Raw genomic sequence first — 19623 nt, 5'->3', positions numbered from 1 at the left:
CAGTCAGTCATTGATTGGCCATTCCCACAATTTCTGCTCCTTCTTTACCCCAGCACATCTTGTAGGCGGGGCAAATTGTAGGTCGAAAGTTATGTGGATGGTTGATGTACCAATCCCTCCTCTGGAAGTCTTGGCTACAGGAGATGACCTGTTTAGGCTACATATCCACTGTTGCTAGGAGTCTTGGGGTCACCCTGGTAGATTTCTTGGGAGTTTCCATTACACTAGATTTCTACCTCGCCCCAAATGCCCCCGCTTCAGTGTCTCTTCCAGTATTCTTTCCCCTCCATCCCTACCAACTTGATCCTTCCTATTCCCATTTCCACCCACCCCTAGTCCATTTGTAAAATATATTCTGTTTCCCCTTCCCAGGGAGATCCAAGCGTCTCCCTTTGAGCCCTCCATATTACTTAGCTCCTTTGGTTGGTTCTGTGGATTGTAGCATGATTATTCTTTACTTTACAGCTGATACCCACTTATGAAGTGAATACATACCATGTTTGCCTTTCTGGGTCTAGGTTACCTCACTCAGGATGATGTTTTTTCTAGTTCCATCTGTTTGTCTGCAAATTTCATGATGTCATTGTCTTTAACAACTGAGTAATACTCCATCGAGTAAATGTACCATATTTTCTTTATCCATTCTTTGATTGAGGTGCATCTAGGTTGTTTGTAGTTTCTGGCTATTATGAATTTAAAGCTGCTATGAACATAGTTGAGCAAGTGTCCTTGTGGTAAGATGGAGCATCCTTTGGGTAGATGCCCAAGAGTAGTATAGCTGGGTCTTGAGGTAGATTAATTTCCAGTTTTCTGAGAAAACGCCATATTGGTTTCCAAAGTGGTTGTACGAGTTTGGACTCTTACCAGTAGTGGGAGAGTGTACTCCTTGTTCCACATCCTCACCATCATGAGCTGTCACTTTTATTTTTGATCTTAGCCATTCTGGCAGGTGTAAGATGAAATCTCAGAGTCGTTTTGATTTGTGTTTCCCTGATGGCTAAATGTGCTGAACATTTCTTTAAATGTTTGTCAGCCATTTGAGATTCTTCTGTTGAGAATTTTCAGTTTAACTCTGTACCCCATTTTTTAATTGAGTTATTTGATTTTGTTGTTGTTTTGTTTTGATTTTTGATGCAGGGTTTCTCTCTGTAGCTTTGAAGCCTGTCCTGGCTGGCCTCAGACTCAGAGATCTACCTGCCTCTGCCTCCTGAGTGCTGGGATTAAAGGCATACACCACCACCTAGCCTGGGTAATTTGGTTTTTTGATGTATGGTTTCTTTAGTTAAATTGGACCTCTATCAGATGTGGGATTGGTGAAGATCTTTTGCCATTCTGTAGTCTGCCATTTCGTCCTATTGACAATGTCCTTTGCTTTACAGAAGCTTTTCATTTTCATAAGGTCTCATTTATTAATTGCTGATCTTAGTGCATGCACTATTGATGTTATGTTCAGGAAGTTGTCTCCTGTGCCAATGTGTTCGAGGCTATTTCCCACTTTCTCTTCTATCAGGTTCAGTATTTCTGGATTTATGTTGAGGTCTTTGATCCACTTGTACTTCCCTTTTCTGCAGGATGATAGATAAGGATCAATTTGCATTCTTCTATATGCCGACATCTAGTTAGACCAGCACCATTTGTTGAAAATGCTCTTTATTTTTTCCATTGTATAATTTTGGCTTGTCAAAAATCAAGTGTCCATAGGTGTGTGGATTTACAGCTGGGTCTTCAATTTGATTGCATTAATCAACCTGTTTTTATGCCAGCGCCATGCAGTTTTTGTTACTACTACTTGTAGATGTACAGGTAATGCCGTAGACCTATTTGATCATACCCTTACCAGGTAATTTTTGGTGGTAATTCTTGGGGTGGGGGCAGGAAGGAAATTCTCACAGAAAGGTGTGTTAAGTGGTGTGAGACCCTTGATCTGGGAGTTTTGACAGTGACACCTTTGGAATGTTGTCATTTCTGGCCTGTTTGCTGGACACCACAGTTCCCCACTCCTGTTATCAGACCCTCAAATGTCTCCTGAGTGGAGTAGGACTTTCTTAGCTGAGAACCAAACCGTGATGTAGCCAGGGGAGAATCCTGCTGATTCTGTGCCCGATGCTATCCCAGGATCCTATGCAACCCACCTGGAAGTTCCCTGACTTCACAGGAGGAACTTTCTGGAGCAACACTTGATCCCTTTCCCTGGGAGCACAGCCAGCAGAGTGTAGCTGCTGATGTAGGCACACCTGCCACAAAACCTGTCCCTAAATGAAGACAGTTTCCTCCTCAGATTGCTCTGTGGGACCCTCTCTGCTCCTTGAGACAGGGCTTCCATTGTTTTGGCAATGTTCAGTGATGACTGAGCCAGAATGCCCCATTCTCGTTGCCTTACAGGCTATCCTAAATGTTCTGTGGTTTGAGGTGGGTAGGAAGGAAGAAGGGCACTGAGGTGACGTAAGCCACTCATCCCTTTAACCTGCAACAGCAACCCCTTGTGTCATCTGTGACCCAGGCCCTCAGGTCTGCTGCTGTCGCACAGTGATGGCCCTGTTATCCAGGATTCTCCCAAGTGTTAATCTCTTGTAGCCATTCTTACCACTTACAACACAAGGACCCACAATGTAAATAGGCTTCCTTCCTTCCTAAAGTGTAGCACACACAGCGCCAACACCAGGTCTCACTACTACCTCCTGGATCGTTCTGATTTGGTTTTCTCTCAATATATCTTTATTTTATTTATTTTTTGGAGGCAGGCTCTTACTGTATATGTCTTGCTGGCCTGGAACTTTCTATGTAGACTAGGCTGGCCTCAATCTGAGAGATCTGCCCACCTGCCTCCTGGATGCTGGAACTAAAGGTGTGCACCACCATGCCTGGTCTGTAGCTCTGACTGTCCTGGAACTCACAATGTAGACCAGACTGCCTCAGACTCACAAAGTTCCTCCCGCCTCTGCCTCCCACAGTGCTAGGATTAAATGTGTGCAACGCCACACCTTGTAGCCTATGATTTCTTATTAAATTAATCATTTATTCTTTATTTTCATGAGAAAAATAATCTAAAGGAGCATACTTGTATTAATGTTGTCTATAGCAATACTTTGCTTCTTGTTTTGTTGTATTTTGTGTGTGTGTTTCTCTTTTCTTTTTCTTTCTTTTTTTTTTTATTTTTTTGAGATACAATTTGCATTGTCCCCTGATCCTCTCTTTGCCTGTCCTGTGGTTGTTAATAGCTCGCTTTGGTTATCAGATAGAGAACTGGTTCTTAGCTTTGCTATTGTTGTCGTCTCCTTTATAAACTTAAGCCTCAGTTTGTAATGAAGATAGGAACTATACGACTACCTACCTGCAAAGGTTATGCACATAAAAACAAACAAGCAGACTTAGTGCCTGTTCTCACCCACTGTTTGCTCAGTATTCATAGCCCTTTCTCGTTTTTTAAAATTGTTACATATTTGGAATTTGGAAAGGAAATAATGTTAAGAAAACAGACGTTGCATACCTATGTGTACATGTGCACATGTGTGTGTGCAGCACTTAGGAATTGAACTCGGGCATTGTACAGGCACACACCACTGAGCCTGAACCCCAGCACAAAACACTAATCTGAATTATACAGCTAAGTCTTACACATTGCATGTGTGACTGCCACACTTTGGGGTGTAGAATGTGGCTGTTATTCCCAAAGACTCCCTCTTGCCCTAGAGACTGCTCTCAGGCCACCTTTCCTGCTATGTCTTAGACCTGTTTGCTTTTGAACTTCCTGTGCTTAGAGTCCTCCAGTGCTGCACAGGCCTGGAGACCAGGATTTAGATTCTCCACAACCTATGAATGCTGGATGGGAATGACAGCCTGCCTGTGATTCCTGCCTTGGAAAACAAAGACAGTGTATATGTAGAACAAGCTAGACTAGCAAGGCCAGTCATATTGGTGGACTCTGGGTTTGCTGAGAGATCTTACCTCAATGAATAAGGTGGACGAGCAATTGAGGATGATTTCTGATGGCTCGGATCAGGGTATTCATGAAGCAAGGATGAGTGTTCAGATAGGAGGTGGGGCTTGAATAGAGCAGGCCTTGGGCCTTTGTGGTTCTCAAAGAGATTGTGCATCAGATTCTTTGCAAGGTTGAATCGGTATGCCTTTAAGTGGGTTGGAGAATTGTCGATCACATTAAGAAATTGATGGTAGTAGTTAACAGTTGCTGCACTTGTAAAGTTTCCTCTCTTCCTATTGATTGATATAGGGCTGGTGTATTTAACTGTCTGTTGGCTAATTGTCCACTTGCTCAGATATGGAGTGATTTTTTTTTCCCCAAAGGTTTGGATGCTCTTTTGCTCTTGTGATTTTATTGGAATTTTGACCCTTAAGAATTAGAAAGGAATCAGGAGAGATGGCTCAGCAGTTAAGAGCACTGGTTGCTTTTCCAGAGGACCTGGATTCAATTCCCAGTTACCCACATGGCAGCTCACAACAGTCTGTAATTCCAGTTCCACAGATTCTTACCCCAGTGTGCATAAAATCGAGTTAAATTAAAAAAAAAAAGAATTAGGAAAAAGTTACCCAGTTAAATTGTTCAAAGTTGTGGTATAGCTATAGGAACAAAATGCTTGGGACTGTACTTTAGAGATCAGTGGAGCATTGACTTCTAGCCAGCTTTGTCTGGGGTGAGTATGCTGTAGAACATTAACAGAGTAACACTTTGGGAATTTCAGAGATGCTGCCTACGGAAGCTGCAGTTTCTATATTACACTTCTCGACTGTTTTCACGCAGTAAAGAAGGTGAGTGTCTTGGAGAAGATGAGGCGTTCTACACAGCTCTGTTAGAATTTCTTCCAAAGAGGGGTGTGAGGTCAGAAGTATTCCATTCCCAGTTAACATTAAAGGGACCCCAGAGCGATAGACAGCTCATTCTGAGTTTTTCATTGCTTCTGTGCATGCATGGGATGGAATAGGCACGGGCAGGAGACAGGCTGGGTTTGTCACTCAGTTGGTTGAGCACTAGTGTAGTGTTGACTTAGGTTTCTGTCCTGCCTGGTTCCTGCAGCCATTAAAAAAAAATCACAGAGAGGCCTACATTAATCATAAACTGATTGGCCCAGAGCTCAGGCTTTTTATTAATTAATTCTTATAACTTATATCAGCCCATAATTCTTGTCTGTGTTAGCCACATGGCTTGGTACCTTATTTGTGTTGACTGAGGTTTCTGTCCTGCTCAGTCCTGCAGCCGTTTATCCCAAATAAATTCACCGAGGTCTAAATTAATTATAAACTGATTAGCCTGTTAGCTCAGGCTTCTTATTAACTAATTCTTACATTTTACACTAACCCATTATTTTTATCTGTGTTAACCACGTGGCTTGGTGTCACATCTTGCTTCCTCTGAGGCTGGGTCACGACTGTAGACTGAGCTTTTCTCTTTCCACAATTCTCCTGTTCTCATTGCCCCACCTCTACTTCCTGCCTGGTCGCCCCCGCCTATACTTGGCCAATCAACGTTTTATTAAAAATAATAAAAGTGACAGGATAAAAGACCATTGTCCCATGGCAGTGTAGCATGTGAGAGGCCAAGGGTTCAACCCTAGCATCACAAAAATAAGGCACAAATAAGAGTTAAGTGATTTGGTTCTAGATACAGTATTAGTTTTGAGTGTGTCTGATTTAAAATAAAAAAGTTGAATACTTTTTTCTTCCAAGTTCTGTTTATGTATCTGTAACATAGTAGCTGTGGGGCCAAGACTATTGCTAGGTGACATTGTTGGGTTAGCATATGCAATGTCCTAGGTCCCAGCCCCTGTACCAACAACACAGTAACCTGAGACTCAGTTTTCTTTCCAGGCATTGAACTTTGAGTTCAACATTGTTACAAAGTCTTATATAAAAACAAGTGAGTCACAATTGCTTTGTCAGAAAGTTTCAGGGCTGGGGGTATGGCATAGGGCCCAGCAACAAATAGGTGAACAAAACTCCCATAGCCTTAGAAATTGCTCAACATGAATACAGTGATACTTTCTAGGATGTTTCCTGGTGCTTAGTAGAAAATTGGGTAGGACATTGCTTTTTTGTTTATACCTTTGTTCTTAAAAAGTTTTTCTTTCATATTTTAGGCAATGCAGTATGGCTTTTTAAATTTCAACGCATTTAACCTTGACGAATATGAACACTATGAAGTAAGTTCCCTGCGCTTCTCAGTCTCCCTACCCCACACTCCACTGAAGTGCCATTGACCAGCATATCTATATTAGTGCACAAAACAATGCTTTTAAGTTGTTGTTACTGTTGTTATTATTTATTGTGTGTGTGTATGATGTGCATTGGTGAGCTTGGGAGGTCAGAGGACAACTTAGCAGAGCCAATTTTCTCCTTTCACATCTACGTAGGTTCTGGGGCTCAAATTCTGGTCATCAAGCTTGTGTGGCAAAACTTGACCTGTTAAGTCACCCCACTGGCTGGGATGATGTTTTGATGGATATGTGCTTGGGAAATGGGTCCCAGAGTCAAGCTCATCCACACGTGTTATCTCTGCAGTGTGTGTGCTGAAAACATTTAAGATGTAGGAACAGCTTGGCAGTGGTGACCGGTGGTGGCACACACCTTTAATCCCAGCACTCGGGAGGCAGCAGCGGGTGGATCTCCGTGAGTTCGAGGCCAGCCTGGTCTACAGAGCTAGTTCCAGGACAGCCTGGGCTGTTACACAGAAAAACCCTGTCTTGAAAAATTAAAAAAAAAAAAAAAATTCCCAGCACTCAGGAGACAGAGGCAGATTTCCGAGTTTAATACGTGGTTCCAGGGTGAACAGGTATTCGTTGATATAGTCTTTGCAATGCTTAGTTTAAATTCTGTTTTTAGTCTTGGTGGCCTTCCTGTAGTGGTGGGGATACAGGTTTTGAGGTCCTCGGTATGAGCACAGAAAGGTAATTAGTTGTTGTCTAGTGACCACCAGAGTATCTTTGCCTGTTGTTAGAGCCTCCAGTTATGAAAACTAAGCCCAAATAACCAAGCCTGGTGTCAGACACCTTTAATCCCAGTACTCAGGTAGCTCTCTGCGTGTTTGAGGCCAGCCTGGTCTCACATAGTGAGTTTTTCAGGCTACATAGTGACACCCTATCTAAAAACAAAAAGCCCCAAATGTTTTAAATAAAAGAGTGAGCATTTTACTGGAATCTGCACGTTAAAAAATCCAGGAGCAGAGCTGGGGAGATGACTCAGTAGATAAAATGGTTATTGTGTGAGAGCAAGAACCTGATTTAGATCTCAGCGCCCAAGAAAGGAACCCAGCGTGGCAGCAAACATCTCTAATGCCAGCACTGGGGAGGTACAAAGAGCAGTATCCCAGGGGCCCACTGGTCAGCTCTTCTAGCTCCAGATTCAGTGAGGAAACTTGTCTCAAAAAATAAGGTGGTGCAACACGAGTAATAACCCAGAGACCGATGTTGGGGTTCTAGCCGAAGATGAGAAAAGCAAAGCAACCAAGCCACAGAAAAATCCTACCTCCCCCAAGGCAGAGCGGCTGCATACTGAGCCCTGAGCCTTTGTCCCTTCCCGTTTTATATTCCCCTTTAGTGCTGGGATTAAAGGCCTGTCACTCCCTAGTACTGGGATTAAAGGAGTGTGACACCACTGCCTGGCCTCTAGTGGCTTAGTTTTACCTTCTGATCTTCAGGTAAGCTTTATTTATTAAAATATAAACAAGTATCTCTATAAGGTGGAGAGGAAGTTGACCTCTGGCCTATACACACACACACACACGCACATATACACACACACACATACACTTACACACATACACATTTGCATACACAAGCACACACTCTCATGTGGGAATGTGGATTATTTTTACCAGACACTGAAGTCTCTGGACCTGCCAGGAGCTCTGATCCTGACCTACCCTATCAGATAAAGAAGATGGGGCAGGAGAAAGTGTCCAGACAGGAAAATTCACAGATAGTAACTTAAAGATTTAAAAAAAAAAAAAAAAAAAAAAAAAAACAGAAAATCCTTGATTCTAGATGCCCTCGTCCAAACAGATGGGTAAGATATTATACCAATGAGGCCTTAGGAGGCAGGAAAGCTGTAGTTATTTTGAGGAGAGGAGGCTCTTTAGACAGTCCTCCATGCATTCATATCCCAAGTCCATTGATAATTAGCTTTTGCTGTCAGTTTCTAAAGAGCTTTTATTTAGAAGTCTGAAGTGGAACTGAAGTGTTTTGTTGATGATCTGGGCGTTTTCATGGCAAAAATAGAGCATATCCTTGGGGCTCGCTCATGGCAACTGTATCCTCCTTGTAATGGCAATATGCAGCTTACCCTTGTCCTTCAGTGACTGTGTAGATTTGAGTGTATAAATTACAAAGATCCCCTTTTTCTTTTCTTTTCTTTTTTTGGCTTGTCACCATAAAATTAAACGTGTAAAATAAAATATACTTTCACGGGGCTGGGGAGAGGGCTCAGCGGATAAAGTACTTCTTGCTACACAGCTTGAGGGCCTGAGTTTGAATCCCCAGAAGACACATAAAAGCCAGGCAGGCAGGCAGGCACACATGGCTGAGACCTGTAATCCCAGCACTTGAAAGAAAGAGACAGATGATTCCAGGAGTGGGCCAGAGCGCCCTAGTTAGTGTCTGCCAGCTCTGGCTTTAGCAAGAGACCATGTTCCGATAAATGAAGCAGAAAGTGATTGAACATCAGATGTCAACTTTGGGCTTCCACACATGTGAACATGCACACATACACGTGCACCATACGCACATACACACTTAAAAATGCTTTTTCTAGGTGTATGAAATGTTAAAAATAGCAGTCGGCACATGAAGCCCGGGGTTTCTTCTGCTGGCGCTGATTCTCTCTCTCACAGTCAGTTGCTTTTTATTTTTTTAAAAGTCATGTTCTGCTGGGCGTGGTGGTGCATGCTTATAATCCCAGCCCTTGGAAGGCAGTGGCAGACAGAGCTCTGTTGAGTTGAAGGGCATCCTTGTCTATATAGCAGGTCCAGACCATCCAAGGTTACGGTGAGACCCTGCCTAAAAAAAAAAAAAAAAAAAAAAAAAAAAGTTAGGCTGTCCTCTGTCCTCTGCACGCACACGCAAAAAAAAAAAAAAAAAAAAAGTTAGGCTGTCCTCTGTCCTCTGCACGCACACACACAAAGCATAAAGTGTGTTTTCTTGTTTCCCTCTTGTTAAATGGAAGCAGTGGAGACCATGCTTCTATCTGACACTTTTCCTGCTTTTACTCAGGGAGTCAAAATTAAAATTGTTTACATAGCAAGTTACTCATCTGTTTAGGATAATGCGTGAGAGACCTTTTAGAGTCCTCATACACTAGACACGTTTGCTTCCTTACTAGGAATTAGTTTCCTATCATAAGAATTTTTTCAGATAAAATACCCAGGTAGCTGAAATAAAGTAACTGAGTACAAAGCATGTTTTCTAGGCTGATGACCTAAGCAAAGAAATACTTTTAAAACAAAGTGATTGACACCGGGAAGCTTAACCATCCCTTGGGAATACTCACAGCAGGGCACAATAGAGTTCTATCTTGTGATCACTAATAAACAACCGACATGCTAACGCCGATGGCTTGGAACTCAGAGTACTGAGAAGGGAGGTGGAAGGAGATGGGGTTCAAAGGTTATTTGTCCTGGTCTTCCTTTGCAGAAAGCAGAAAATGGAGATTTTAACTGGATAATACCAGAGCGGTTTCTTGCCTTCTGTGGACCTCATTCAAGATCCAGGCTTGAAAGTGGTATGCAAAACTATGGAACCATTGTAGCCTTTTGAAATAGAAGGACGAGCTGGGCATGGTAGAGGATGCCTGTTCTCTCAGCTGTTTGAGAATCTGAGTGAGACCGGAGGAAGAGTCCTGAGTTCTGCTGTGCTGTGGGGTTGACTGCCGGTATTGCCATGGTTACCTCCTGGGAATGGGGCTGCTGAGTTGCCCGTGGAGGGGCGACCCAGCCCAGCTTAGAAAGAGACCAAAGAATTATGCTAAGCCTGACTCAGTTTGTATGATTTAACCACTCTTGGTTATTTGAGTGCATTGTTTTGCCTGGATGTTAACTTTTTACAACTTTTGTTTTTTACAGTTATAATCAAATTGGTATTCAGTCCCCCATCCAGACTCTGTTTCCACCCTCTTTCAGGTGAAACTATTTTTCATTCTTTCCTTCCTGCATTTTACAAGATGTGGTGCATTTCTTTATGTAGGTTACCACCAACATTCTCCTGAGACTTATATTCCATATTTTAAGAATCACAATGTAACTACCATTATCCGTCTGAATAAAAGGATGTATGATGCTAAACGCTTTACGGATGCTGGTTTCGATCACCATGATCTTTTCTTTCCGGATGGCAGCACCCCTGCTGAGGCAATTGTCCAAGAGTTTCTGGATATTTGTGAAAATGTTGAGGGTGCCATTGCAGTGCACTGCAAAGGTAAGCGGCTGGGCTAAAGAGCAGTGCCCATGGATGAGTGCGTGTGGGATATGTGTCGTATCCACCTGTGTTACAGGGCGAGACATACGACACTGTGTTTTTGAAAGAATGATTTAAAGTTTTTCTATGACATTGTGTGTGTGTGTGTGCGCCTGTGTGTGTACGCACGCGTGTGCATGTGTGTGTGCGTGTGTGTATGTGTGCTTGCGTTCTCTTACCATATAGTTTCTGGGGATGAAACTCACATCATCAGACTGGCTTCAAGTTACCAGTGAACCCATCTCACTGGCCAGAAAGAATGATTTTAAAACCCTAAAATCATGAAAAGCATAGTAAATTATTATCATGAATAAGCCCTACAAAGTCTTATCACATTGAAATGTGTGCATTTATTCAAATGTCTGTCGTGTGCCTATGTGGTAAGTCCTTAGATTATCAATGACAAAGCAAGGTCTTACTGCAGCTTGCTGTGTGGAGAATAAGATCTGACAAGATGTTTTTCAGCAGCCGTAGCATTTTCTCATACTAAATGTTCCGTGAATGACTGTAAGTAACACACTGTGTGGATATAGTAGAGTTTATTTAACTTTAATGTGAACTGGTTAAGGAGGCAAGGGATATATTCACTTAGAAAATTTCAATAGCAAGATAAAGAAAAAATAAAACAACCACTGAATTAACTTCTGGAATTAAAACTGTATTTGTAGTTAGGAATCAAGCTATCTTACAACATTCGAATGTTCATTTTGCAGTGGAAGATGACAAGGCATACCAAAAAGTAAAGTGGAAGGGGAGCCAGGAAGTGTAAAAAAATCCACAAAAAATATTCTTGAGTTGAACGGTGGTGGTGCACACCTGTAATCCCAGAACTTGAGAGGCAGAGGCAGGCAGATCTCAGTGAATTTGAGGCCAGCCTGGTTTACAAAGAGAGTTCCAGGACAGCCAGGACTGTTACATAGAGAAACCCTGACTCGAGAAACAAAACAAAATGCAGCTATCCTTGACAGGGATCAGATAGTGGAGTCTCTAGATGATTTAAAACAGTACCCTCAACGGTGCTCATGGTGAAAAGAAAATAAGGGAAAATGGGGGGGGGTGAGCAAAATCTAAGTGTCAATAGAAGACAAAAACCACAAAGTGAACCCAAAAAGCAGTTCTGGAAATATGTTTAAAAACTTACTGACAGGGTTCCAAAGCAGACTTGCTCATGCAGAAGGAAGAAGTAGGACGGTAAAGGGCAGAACAGAACCATTAAAATGTCACCAGGCAGGAACTGGAGAGATGGCTCAGTGGTTAAGCGCACTGGCCACTCTGGCTGCTCTTCCAAAGGATATGAGTTCCATTCCCAGGACCCACATGGCAGTTCACAACTGTCTGTATGTAACTCACATTCCAGGGAATGTAAAGCCTCACACAGACATACATACAGCCAAAACCCCAATATACATTTGAGAGAGAGAGAGAAGAAAAAGTCACCAGGTCTAGCATAGTTGTGGGATGGAGCCCGTAGACCAGATGTGTGTGGAGGAAGCTCCAGCAGAGGAGAGGGGGAAAGGAGTAAAACTCTTGGCCTGGAAAAATTTTCCCACTTTGATGAAAGACATGAATGTAAACCTTCTCCAAACTCAGCAAACTCCAAACAAAGCCAACACAGAAACTAACATGAAGATACGTTATAATGAGACCGTCTAAAGACAGACACTGGAAGAAGCAAGAGAGGAAACTGGTTACCAGATCTTCCGTTAGAGGCCATGGAAGCCAGAGGCAGTGAATTGATACTAATCCAATTGCTGAAGGAAAAACCCTACAACCAAGAGTCCTGTAAGTCTTCAAAATTCCCTCAAAAATAAGGAGAAATTAAACTACCCTCAGATGGTCACGTGCTGGGGGAACTGTTACAACTTGACCTGTGCTCTGTTCGGTAGAGTGGAAAGACCGCACACAGTGACTCAAAGCCTTACCAAGAAGCAAGTATTTCTGGTAGAGGTAAATATGCACGCGGACAGTTAAAGACTAGTAATAGCTTTTGATATTGTCATTACTGTAATAAAAATACTGTAACATTAAAAAGATTGGAAACCAGTACAAAAATCCAGGATTGGTTCTGTACAAAGTCTGACAAAACACACAAACCTTTGTGTGTTATATTGATGAAGAGAAAGGAGAAAAGGCTCAGATTATTAAATCGAGAAGTGTCATTGGAGACACTAATGGAGAGCCTATAGAAATGACAAGAGGACCTAAACTTGGATCCATGTGTAAAAAGTTATGCAAGGCCGAATGTACCCATAATCTCTGCACAAGGCTTAGGACACACAGGAAGATGGCTGGACATAGCAGCCTGTCAGCCTAGCTGAAACCAGCAAGCTCTGGGGTCACGGAGACACCATATCTCAAGGGTCTGAGGTTGAGAATGATCAAGATTACAGTGAGCAGTTGCAGAACAGAAAGTTGGGTAATGGAGATGAAGTGGAAAATTCCTGGAAACACAAAGCCTACCAAGACTGAGTTACTGTGAGACGTAGACGGTGGGTTTAAAGTCTAAAACATGGAGAAGGCTGAAATGAAGCGAAGTTTCCAAGTGAAGGAAAAACACTGGACCGTGCTTATCTCCTGTGAATAACACTGATTCCCAGAGACTTACTCAAAATTTAAGAGAATGAAGACCACAAGTTGTTGTATGAGGCTAGGATTGCCTTGCTCCCAAACACAAAGAAGTTGTAAGGTACTGTCAACATTGTAAGCATCCTGAACAGAAGTGTTTACCAGCTGAGCTCAGTAACATATAAATGGATTACAGGGAGCTGGGTCTCTGTTGGTAGAGGGCTTGCTTTGGAGTACTGCCTAACCCAAGTGTCACAGACTTAGCGTTGAGGACATGGACGCAGGAGGATCAGAATTCAAGATTATTCTCAGCCATATAGTGAGTTTGAGGCCAGTCTGGGGTACAGGAGATAATATAATACAGTAAAATAGTCACGCTAATAAAGTGTTTGTCCTGGAATCACAGAAGTAGTGCAACATAGAAAAGTCAGTGTGAATCTCCACGGCAACAGTGAATTCCAAAAACCACATCATCAGCTCTGCTAATACAGGAATGGCATTTGATGGAATTCAGCCCCTCCCTTTTGCGATAAAACCACAGAGAACAAAGTAGGAAACTGTCTCAACATAATAAAAGCCGTGTATAAAAAGCCCACAGCCACTGTCAGCCTGTGGGTTGCAAGAGACGGAAACTGTTCATTGCTTGCTCTGATCTGGGGTGGTTTTCCCTAATAGCTGCCTCTGTTCTCTCCCATATAGTTCCAGTTCCAAAGCCACTGCCACCGTTGCATGTTGCTTCAGTGGGACCCCTTTTATAAATCGTGTGGATGCGGGAAGGTCCTCTAGAGAGCGAAAGCAATAGCATGATTATATATAGCATGGTTTATTAAAAGAAATTGTGGAGTCGGTGAGTCCATCCGTCATCTGTACCATGAGCTGCCTGCCTGGAGGTGTGAAGGCAGACCCGCTTTCAGGTGGAAAGAAAGCTAGTCTTTTTGTTCTGTTCAGACTTTGAATGGATTGGAAGAGGACTGCCCACATTATGCTTGCTAAAAATGGCACCAATTGAAATGCTGATTTTAACCAGAAATTCCTTCCAAGTTGACACAGCATCATAGGAGTTAATCTTGACGGTCTCTGTAGGAGAGAAGAAGGCCAAGAAATGACTCAGCATCTAACGTTCTGCCACGCCAAGCGTGAGACAGGAGTTCAGATTTCCAGGACACATATAAACGCTGGGTGGTCATGTAGTCCACCGATAGTTACAGGAAGGGAAGAGACAGGATTTCCACACTAGCTAGCCAAACCAACCATTTGGGTGAGATCTGTCGGATTCAATTCAGAAATCCTGCCTTAGTGAATGAAGGAAGACTCTTAGACTTCTACTTAGGACTTCCTCATGCATGTGCCCTCCCAGAATGCAACCATACATACACACTCACATGCACACCACATACAGACGCACACACAAACAGGGGGAAGCATTAAAGAAAAGGAAAAGAGTTGAGGGTATAGTTTAGGGCAGAGTGCTTGTCTAACATGTCCTCAGCTAAAGCAGAGCGTGAGCAGGTACAGATGTACTGTTGGATGTGATAGCGGATGTAAGGCTTGGGCAGAAAACACTTCTTTTTTTAAAAAATATTTATTTATTTATTATGTATACAATATTCTGTCTGTGTGTATGTCTGCACACCAGAAGAGGGCACCAGACCTCATTACAGATGGTTGTGAGCCACCATGTGGTTGCCGGGAATTGAACTCAGGACCTTTGGAAGAGCAGGCAATGCTCTTAACCACTGAGCCATCTCTCCAGCCCCAGAAAACGCTTCTTAAAAAATTATTTTTATTTATGTGCATGTGTGTGTGAACGTGTGCAGGTGCCTTTGAGCCAGAGAGTGTCTGATCTCCTAGAAATGGAGTTACAGTCAGTTATAAGCCACCTGGTAGTGGGTGCTGGAAACTGAATCTGGGTCTTCTGTAAGAGCAGTGAGTGCTTGGAGTACAAATAACTTTCTTTTTTTTTAAATTTTAGACAAAAAGAAATATAGTGATATTTTATTTGTGGTTTAATAAATAAAGCTCACCTGAAGATCAGAGTGCAAAGCTAGCCACACCAGTCAGCCATATAGGTCAGGCAGTAGTGGCACACACCTGTAATCCCAGGAGCCATAATAGAGCTGGGCAGTGGTGGTGCACGCCTCTAATCCCAGCACTAGAGAGGAGTATAAGGCGGGAGGAGACAGAGGCTTGCCCTTTTTAGTCTGAAGATTTCACGGAGGTGAGAGCTCTCCACTCGTGCTACAAGTGTTCTTAACAGCTAGGTCTCTCTCCAACACCACATTTCTTAAGAACCCCTGTTCAGGCCAGGCGGTGGTGGCGCACGCCTTTAATCCGGGAGGCAGAGGCAGGCGGATCTCTGTGAGTTCGAGGCCAGCCTGGTCTACAAAAGCTAGTTCCAGGACAGGCTCCAAAGCTACAGAGAAACCCTGTCTCGAAAAACCGAAAAAAGAAAAAAAAAAAAAAAAAAAAAAGGAAAGGAAAAAGAAAAAAAAAAAGAGAAAAAAAATAATCCCTGTTCAGAAAATGATTCTCAGTCTTTGGCTTCACATCGAATCCTCAGGGGATTTTAGAAGGATCCAGTCTCTGTTCCTAGGCTGCATCCTCTTAGGTCTTGAGGGTGAAACCTGGTGCTGGCCTTTTTACAGACCTCTTAAGACTAACTCCAGAGAACCTCTGTGGAGGGAGGCAAAACCCTGGGAAGGCTTTAATTTTTTTGCTTTTTTCTTCCTTCTGTCCCAAAAATTCTGGAGGATGTGCAACCAGGTTTTATTGATTGTTTGTTTTTCTAGCTGGCCTTGGCCGAACAGGTACTCTGATAGGCTGCTACCTCATGAAGCATTATAGGATGACTGCAGCCGAAAGCATTGCCTGGCTCAGAATCTGCAGACCCGGTTCTGTGATTGGGCCCCAGCAGCAGTTTCTGGTCATGTAAGTACCCTGGAAGCTGTCTCCTGTAACAACAGGAGTGTGAGTAGGGGCGGGGGAGGGGAGGGTGTCCTTAATGGAAAGCTGTATTTTGTTGTTGTTTAAAACACCCTAGGAAACAGTCAAGCCTCTGGCTGGAAGGCGACTATTACCGTCAGAAGTTGAGAGGGCAGGAGAATGGACCCCTCAGGACAGCCTTCTCCAAACAACTCTCGGATATTGACGACATTTCCTTAAGTGGGCTTGAGAATCAAGACAATCAAGAGCCAGAGCCGGTAATGGAACCATCCCGATCACGCTGTTGTTATTGCTGTAAATGCTGTTGAGATCCTTGTAGGGCATGGAGAAAATCGTAGGTAAAGATAATAAAGTGGCTTTGGAGGGGCTGTCACCACACAGTTGTGTTAAGAGACAACCCTCTCTGGAAGTGTTTGACTGGAAAGAAAGCTGTGTGCTCTTAGCATGTCTTACTTCCTAAACACAGATGGAAGTTAGCAGTAGGGAGCTATCTTCAGATGGATCTGGTCACTCCCCCGCCCCAGCGTCCCGTCCTCTTAGCCACTTTAGTGGTTCAAATGGAGAACTTTCAAAGAGCTGCAGGTTCAGCAGGCAGCAATCCTAGGCTAAGGGGTAATGAACAAATGTCCAAACTGTTACAAGTTCTAATACCAAAAGCCTGTTGCGTATCTTTACTGTTTTACATATGAGGGCTTTGGGTCTGGTGACTCCAGAAGTTAGCTTTGACTATCTTGAAATATATGGCTGATAGTTTGATTTTTGAAAACTGTTGTAGCATTCAGAAGAAACTTAGCGTGTTTGCATGTGCGAATGAACACACGCCTCTCTGAGTGCTCATCCATGCCTCTGAGTGTGCTTGTTATGAGCTTGCATGTTTCTGTGTGTGTGTGTGTGTGTGTGCGCGCGCGCGCACGCGCGCCTGTGTGTGTGTGTGTACGCCTGTGTGTGTCTGGATAAGTAGCCACTTTGCTTCAATAGGAACCTAAGTTTAAGAGCTCAGTGTTTTCCTTTTCTGTTGTTGCTGTTGTTTTAATCCACACAGTATAGTGATGATGATGAAATCAGTGGAGTAACACAAGGAGACAAGCTTCGGGCCCTGAAAAGTCGGAGACAGTCCAAAGCCAACACTATCCCCCTCACGTGAGTGGTTTTCCTTCGCTGTGCTTATCCTTGTTTATAGCATGTAGGTCCCTAGTGGGCGTTTTCCCTGCATTCTTTTCTCCCTAGCTGTACACCTATGATGCAGTGATCACACGTGTGATTGAAAATCTATAGGTGCTCACTCAGGAAGCGCTCAGCCCTTCATTTATCTCTGTGTTGTGTTGTAAGCCTCAGGAGCCATGATAGGTAAGAAAGCAATATTAGCAAAGTTTTCTTCAGAGACAGTCTGCTGTGACACCCTCAAGAGAGGAACTGTGGATGTCAAGACCAGGATAACAGAGTTGGCCGTAGTTATTAAGATGATTGCGTGTCGGTTGTCAGTCTGCACTCAGGAGGATGGGGTCAGTTGTCATGTGGTGTCTTAAAATCATTATATCATCTCAGGGTAAGGATAAACTTGTCCCCAAATTATGTTCTTACAATTTTTTTGGGGGGGGGGTCTGGAGAATTAGTTTCAAATTGTTGACAGAGATTTAGAACAATAGGAAGTTTTAGAAGTGGGTGTCTTTATCCCCACATGAACTTCTTTAGCACTTGTGTTAATTTGGCTCCAACTACAGGGAACCAATTTGTGTACAAATACTATGCAGCCTCCTAGCAGCTCTCCACAGACCCAGCTGAGCTTTTGAGACCTGTGGGAGCTTACCTTAGTAATGCAACTTCTAGTTGTTTTGGCGTGGGATTCTTCTTTCTTTCTTTTTTTTTTAAATTAATTTATTTATTATATATACACTTTTCAGAATAGGGCGCCAGATCTCATTACAGATGGTTGTGAGCCACAATGTGGTTGCTGGGAATTGAACTCAGCCAGTGCTCTTACCTCTGAGCCATCTTTCCAGCCCTAAGATTCTTATTTCTAGCAAGCCTTTTTTCCTGACCCTTACTCCTGGCCTGGTTCGTGGGTGGGACACGATACTCTTTGAATTGCAAATCCTAGGAAGCAGATGCTTTTGTGGGTTACACACACTTTTTGTGTTAAGACTGTCCATTGCCAGTTTAATTTTTAATAGATTATTTTATCCTACATTCAAAAGCCAAGTCAGAAGTTAGGGGATACAAATTCTGCTTGGTCAAAAGTTCTTGTTATCAGCTAGAGAGATGGCTCAGTTGTTTGAGAGAACTAGCTGCCCAAGTTTGCCTCCCAGCAGTACCCAGATCCAGCAGCACACAATCATCTGCAACTCCAGTTCCAGGGAGCCCCTGCTCTCTGCAGGTGCGCACACAAATAAAAAGATAAATCTTTTTTTTTTTAATTCTTGTTAAATAGAACTTTCAGGAAATTTCACCTTCAGAAATATGTTTTCTGGAACTCAAGTTATTTAGAGATCTCTTTCTTAGGGACGCTGAGATTATGTAATTCATAGCCTTGGGTGTATGGAGACTAAAATTTAAAGACCTTTGGAACTGGCAGAAGATGTCAGATGTTCCTCCACTCAGCAGAGTATGTGAGGCGCTGTTCTCAATGAATGAAAGCAGCGAGAGGGTTTGGGCTGAGCTCAGTGGGAGAGTGCTTGCAGGGGGCTGGGATTTAATCCTCCTCACTGTTGGAAAAGGAAGAGAGGGAAGGAAGAAAGGAGAGAGGGATTTAGGAAAGACTGGGTGAAAAAACTGGCCTTCTGCAGGCATTTGTTTAGTTATGCCCTTCCCCCACTGGGGTTAAAAAGAACAAAAGAATGGTAGGTGCCAAAGCTTTTGCTGTTGCTGTGTTTAAAACACTGGAGGCGGTGTTATTTAGGCTCACAGTGTAATTCATCACGGTGGAAAAGTCAGGGCAGGAGACCGAGGAGGCACTTGGTCACATGTCATTCGATGCCTGTGTGTGCTCAGCCAACTTTCTCCTTCCGGGGATGGCACCACTCCAGGTGGGTTTTCCCATCTCAGTTAATCTTAGATAACCCCCCTCAGACACGCCTTGCCTCTTGGATGGATAATCTATTTTCCTTCAAGATGACAGTGCTGACCACCAGATGGCCCGTCCCTCTGTGTGCCACTAACTTTCTGTGTTAGATCTCCAGGAAAGAATGCATGGAGGCTGGGTCGCAGTTGACCCTACATGGTCATAAGGTAGAAACATACAATCACTGTAGAAAAAGCACTTAAATCCAACAGTGCAAAAAAGACAAGTGAATATTTCAACAAAGAAAAATAACTCTTAAGCTTTGAGTTTTACCAGAGGAACAAATGAAGATCTATCGTGCAGACACCCTGTTTGCATGCCGCTACCAACTGAGATAACATTGTAGTCAGTAAGTGAAAATAAGGTGTAAAACAATTGAGAAGACCCTGGCATTGACCTCTGTCTTCCACACACATCCACACAGGTGTGTGCTCACATGTGAATACCTCCAGCACACACACAAGAAACTGGGTATGTGGTATACACTTGTAATCCTAGAAAGGTGGCGTAGGAAGTTCAGAAGTTCAAGGTCATACTCAACTACATAGTAAAGTCAAGCCCAGCCTAGGCAATAGGAGACTTGGTCTTAAGAAAGAAGGGAAA

The 19623-nt window shown here is 43.1% G+C and overlaps 1 protein-coding gene across 10 annotated transcripts in view; it reads left to right on the top strand.

Moving 5' to 3' along the window:
- Cdc14b (cell division cycle 14B) overlaps nucleotides 1-19623 on the top strand; it is an 82332-nt gene that overhangs the window by 46624 nt on the left and 16085 nt on the right. For all 10 annotated transcript variants that reach the window (XM_048447600.3, XM_048447604.3, XM_048447599.3 and 7 more), the window contains exons 6-12: nucleotides 4698-4764; nucleotides 6090-6152; nucleotides 9636-9723; nucleotides 10185-10415; nucleotides 15809-15947; nucleotides 16060-16219; nucleotides 17005-17102. In XM_048447600.3, coding sequence (XP_048303557.1) covers nucleotides 4698-4764; nucleotides 6090-6152; nucleotides 9636-9723; nucleotides 10185-10415; nucleotides 15809-15947; nucleotides 16060-16219; nucleotides 17005-17102 — 846 coding nt within the window. The remainder of the gene's footprint in view (nucleotides 1-4697; nucleotides 4765-6089; nucleotides 6153-9635; nucleotides 9724-10184; nucleotides 10416-15808; nucleotides 15948-16059; nucleotides 16220-17004; nucleotides 17103-19623) is intronic.

Source organism: Myodes glareolus, chromosome 14 (genome assembly GCF_982192425.1).
Source record: "Myodes glareolus chromosome 14, mMyoGla1.1, whole genome shotgun sequence".
Taxonomy (NCBI): Eukaryota; Metazoa; Chordata; class Mammalia; order Rodentia; family Cricetidae; genus Myodes; species Myodes glareolus.
The sequence above is the reverse complement of the archived record's forward strand: the minus strand, read 5'-3'. Positions and strand labels throughout refer to the sequence as shown.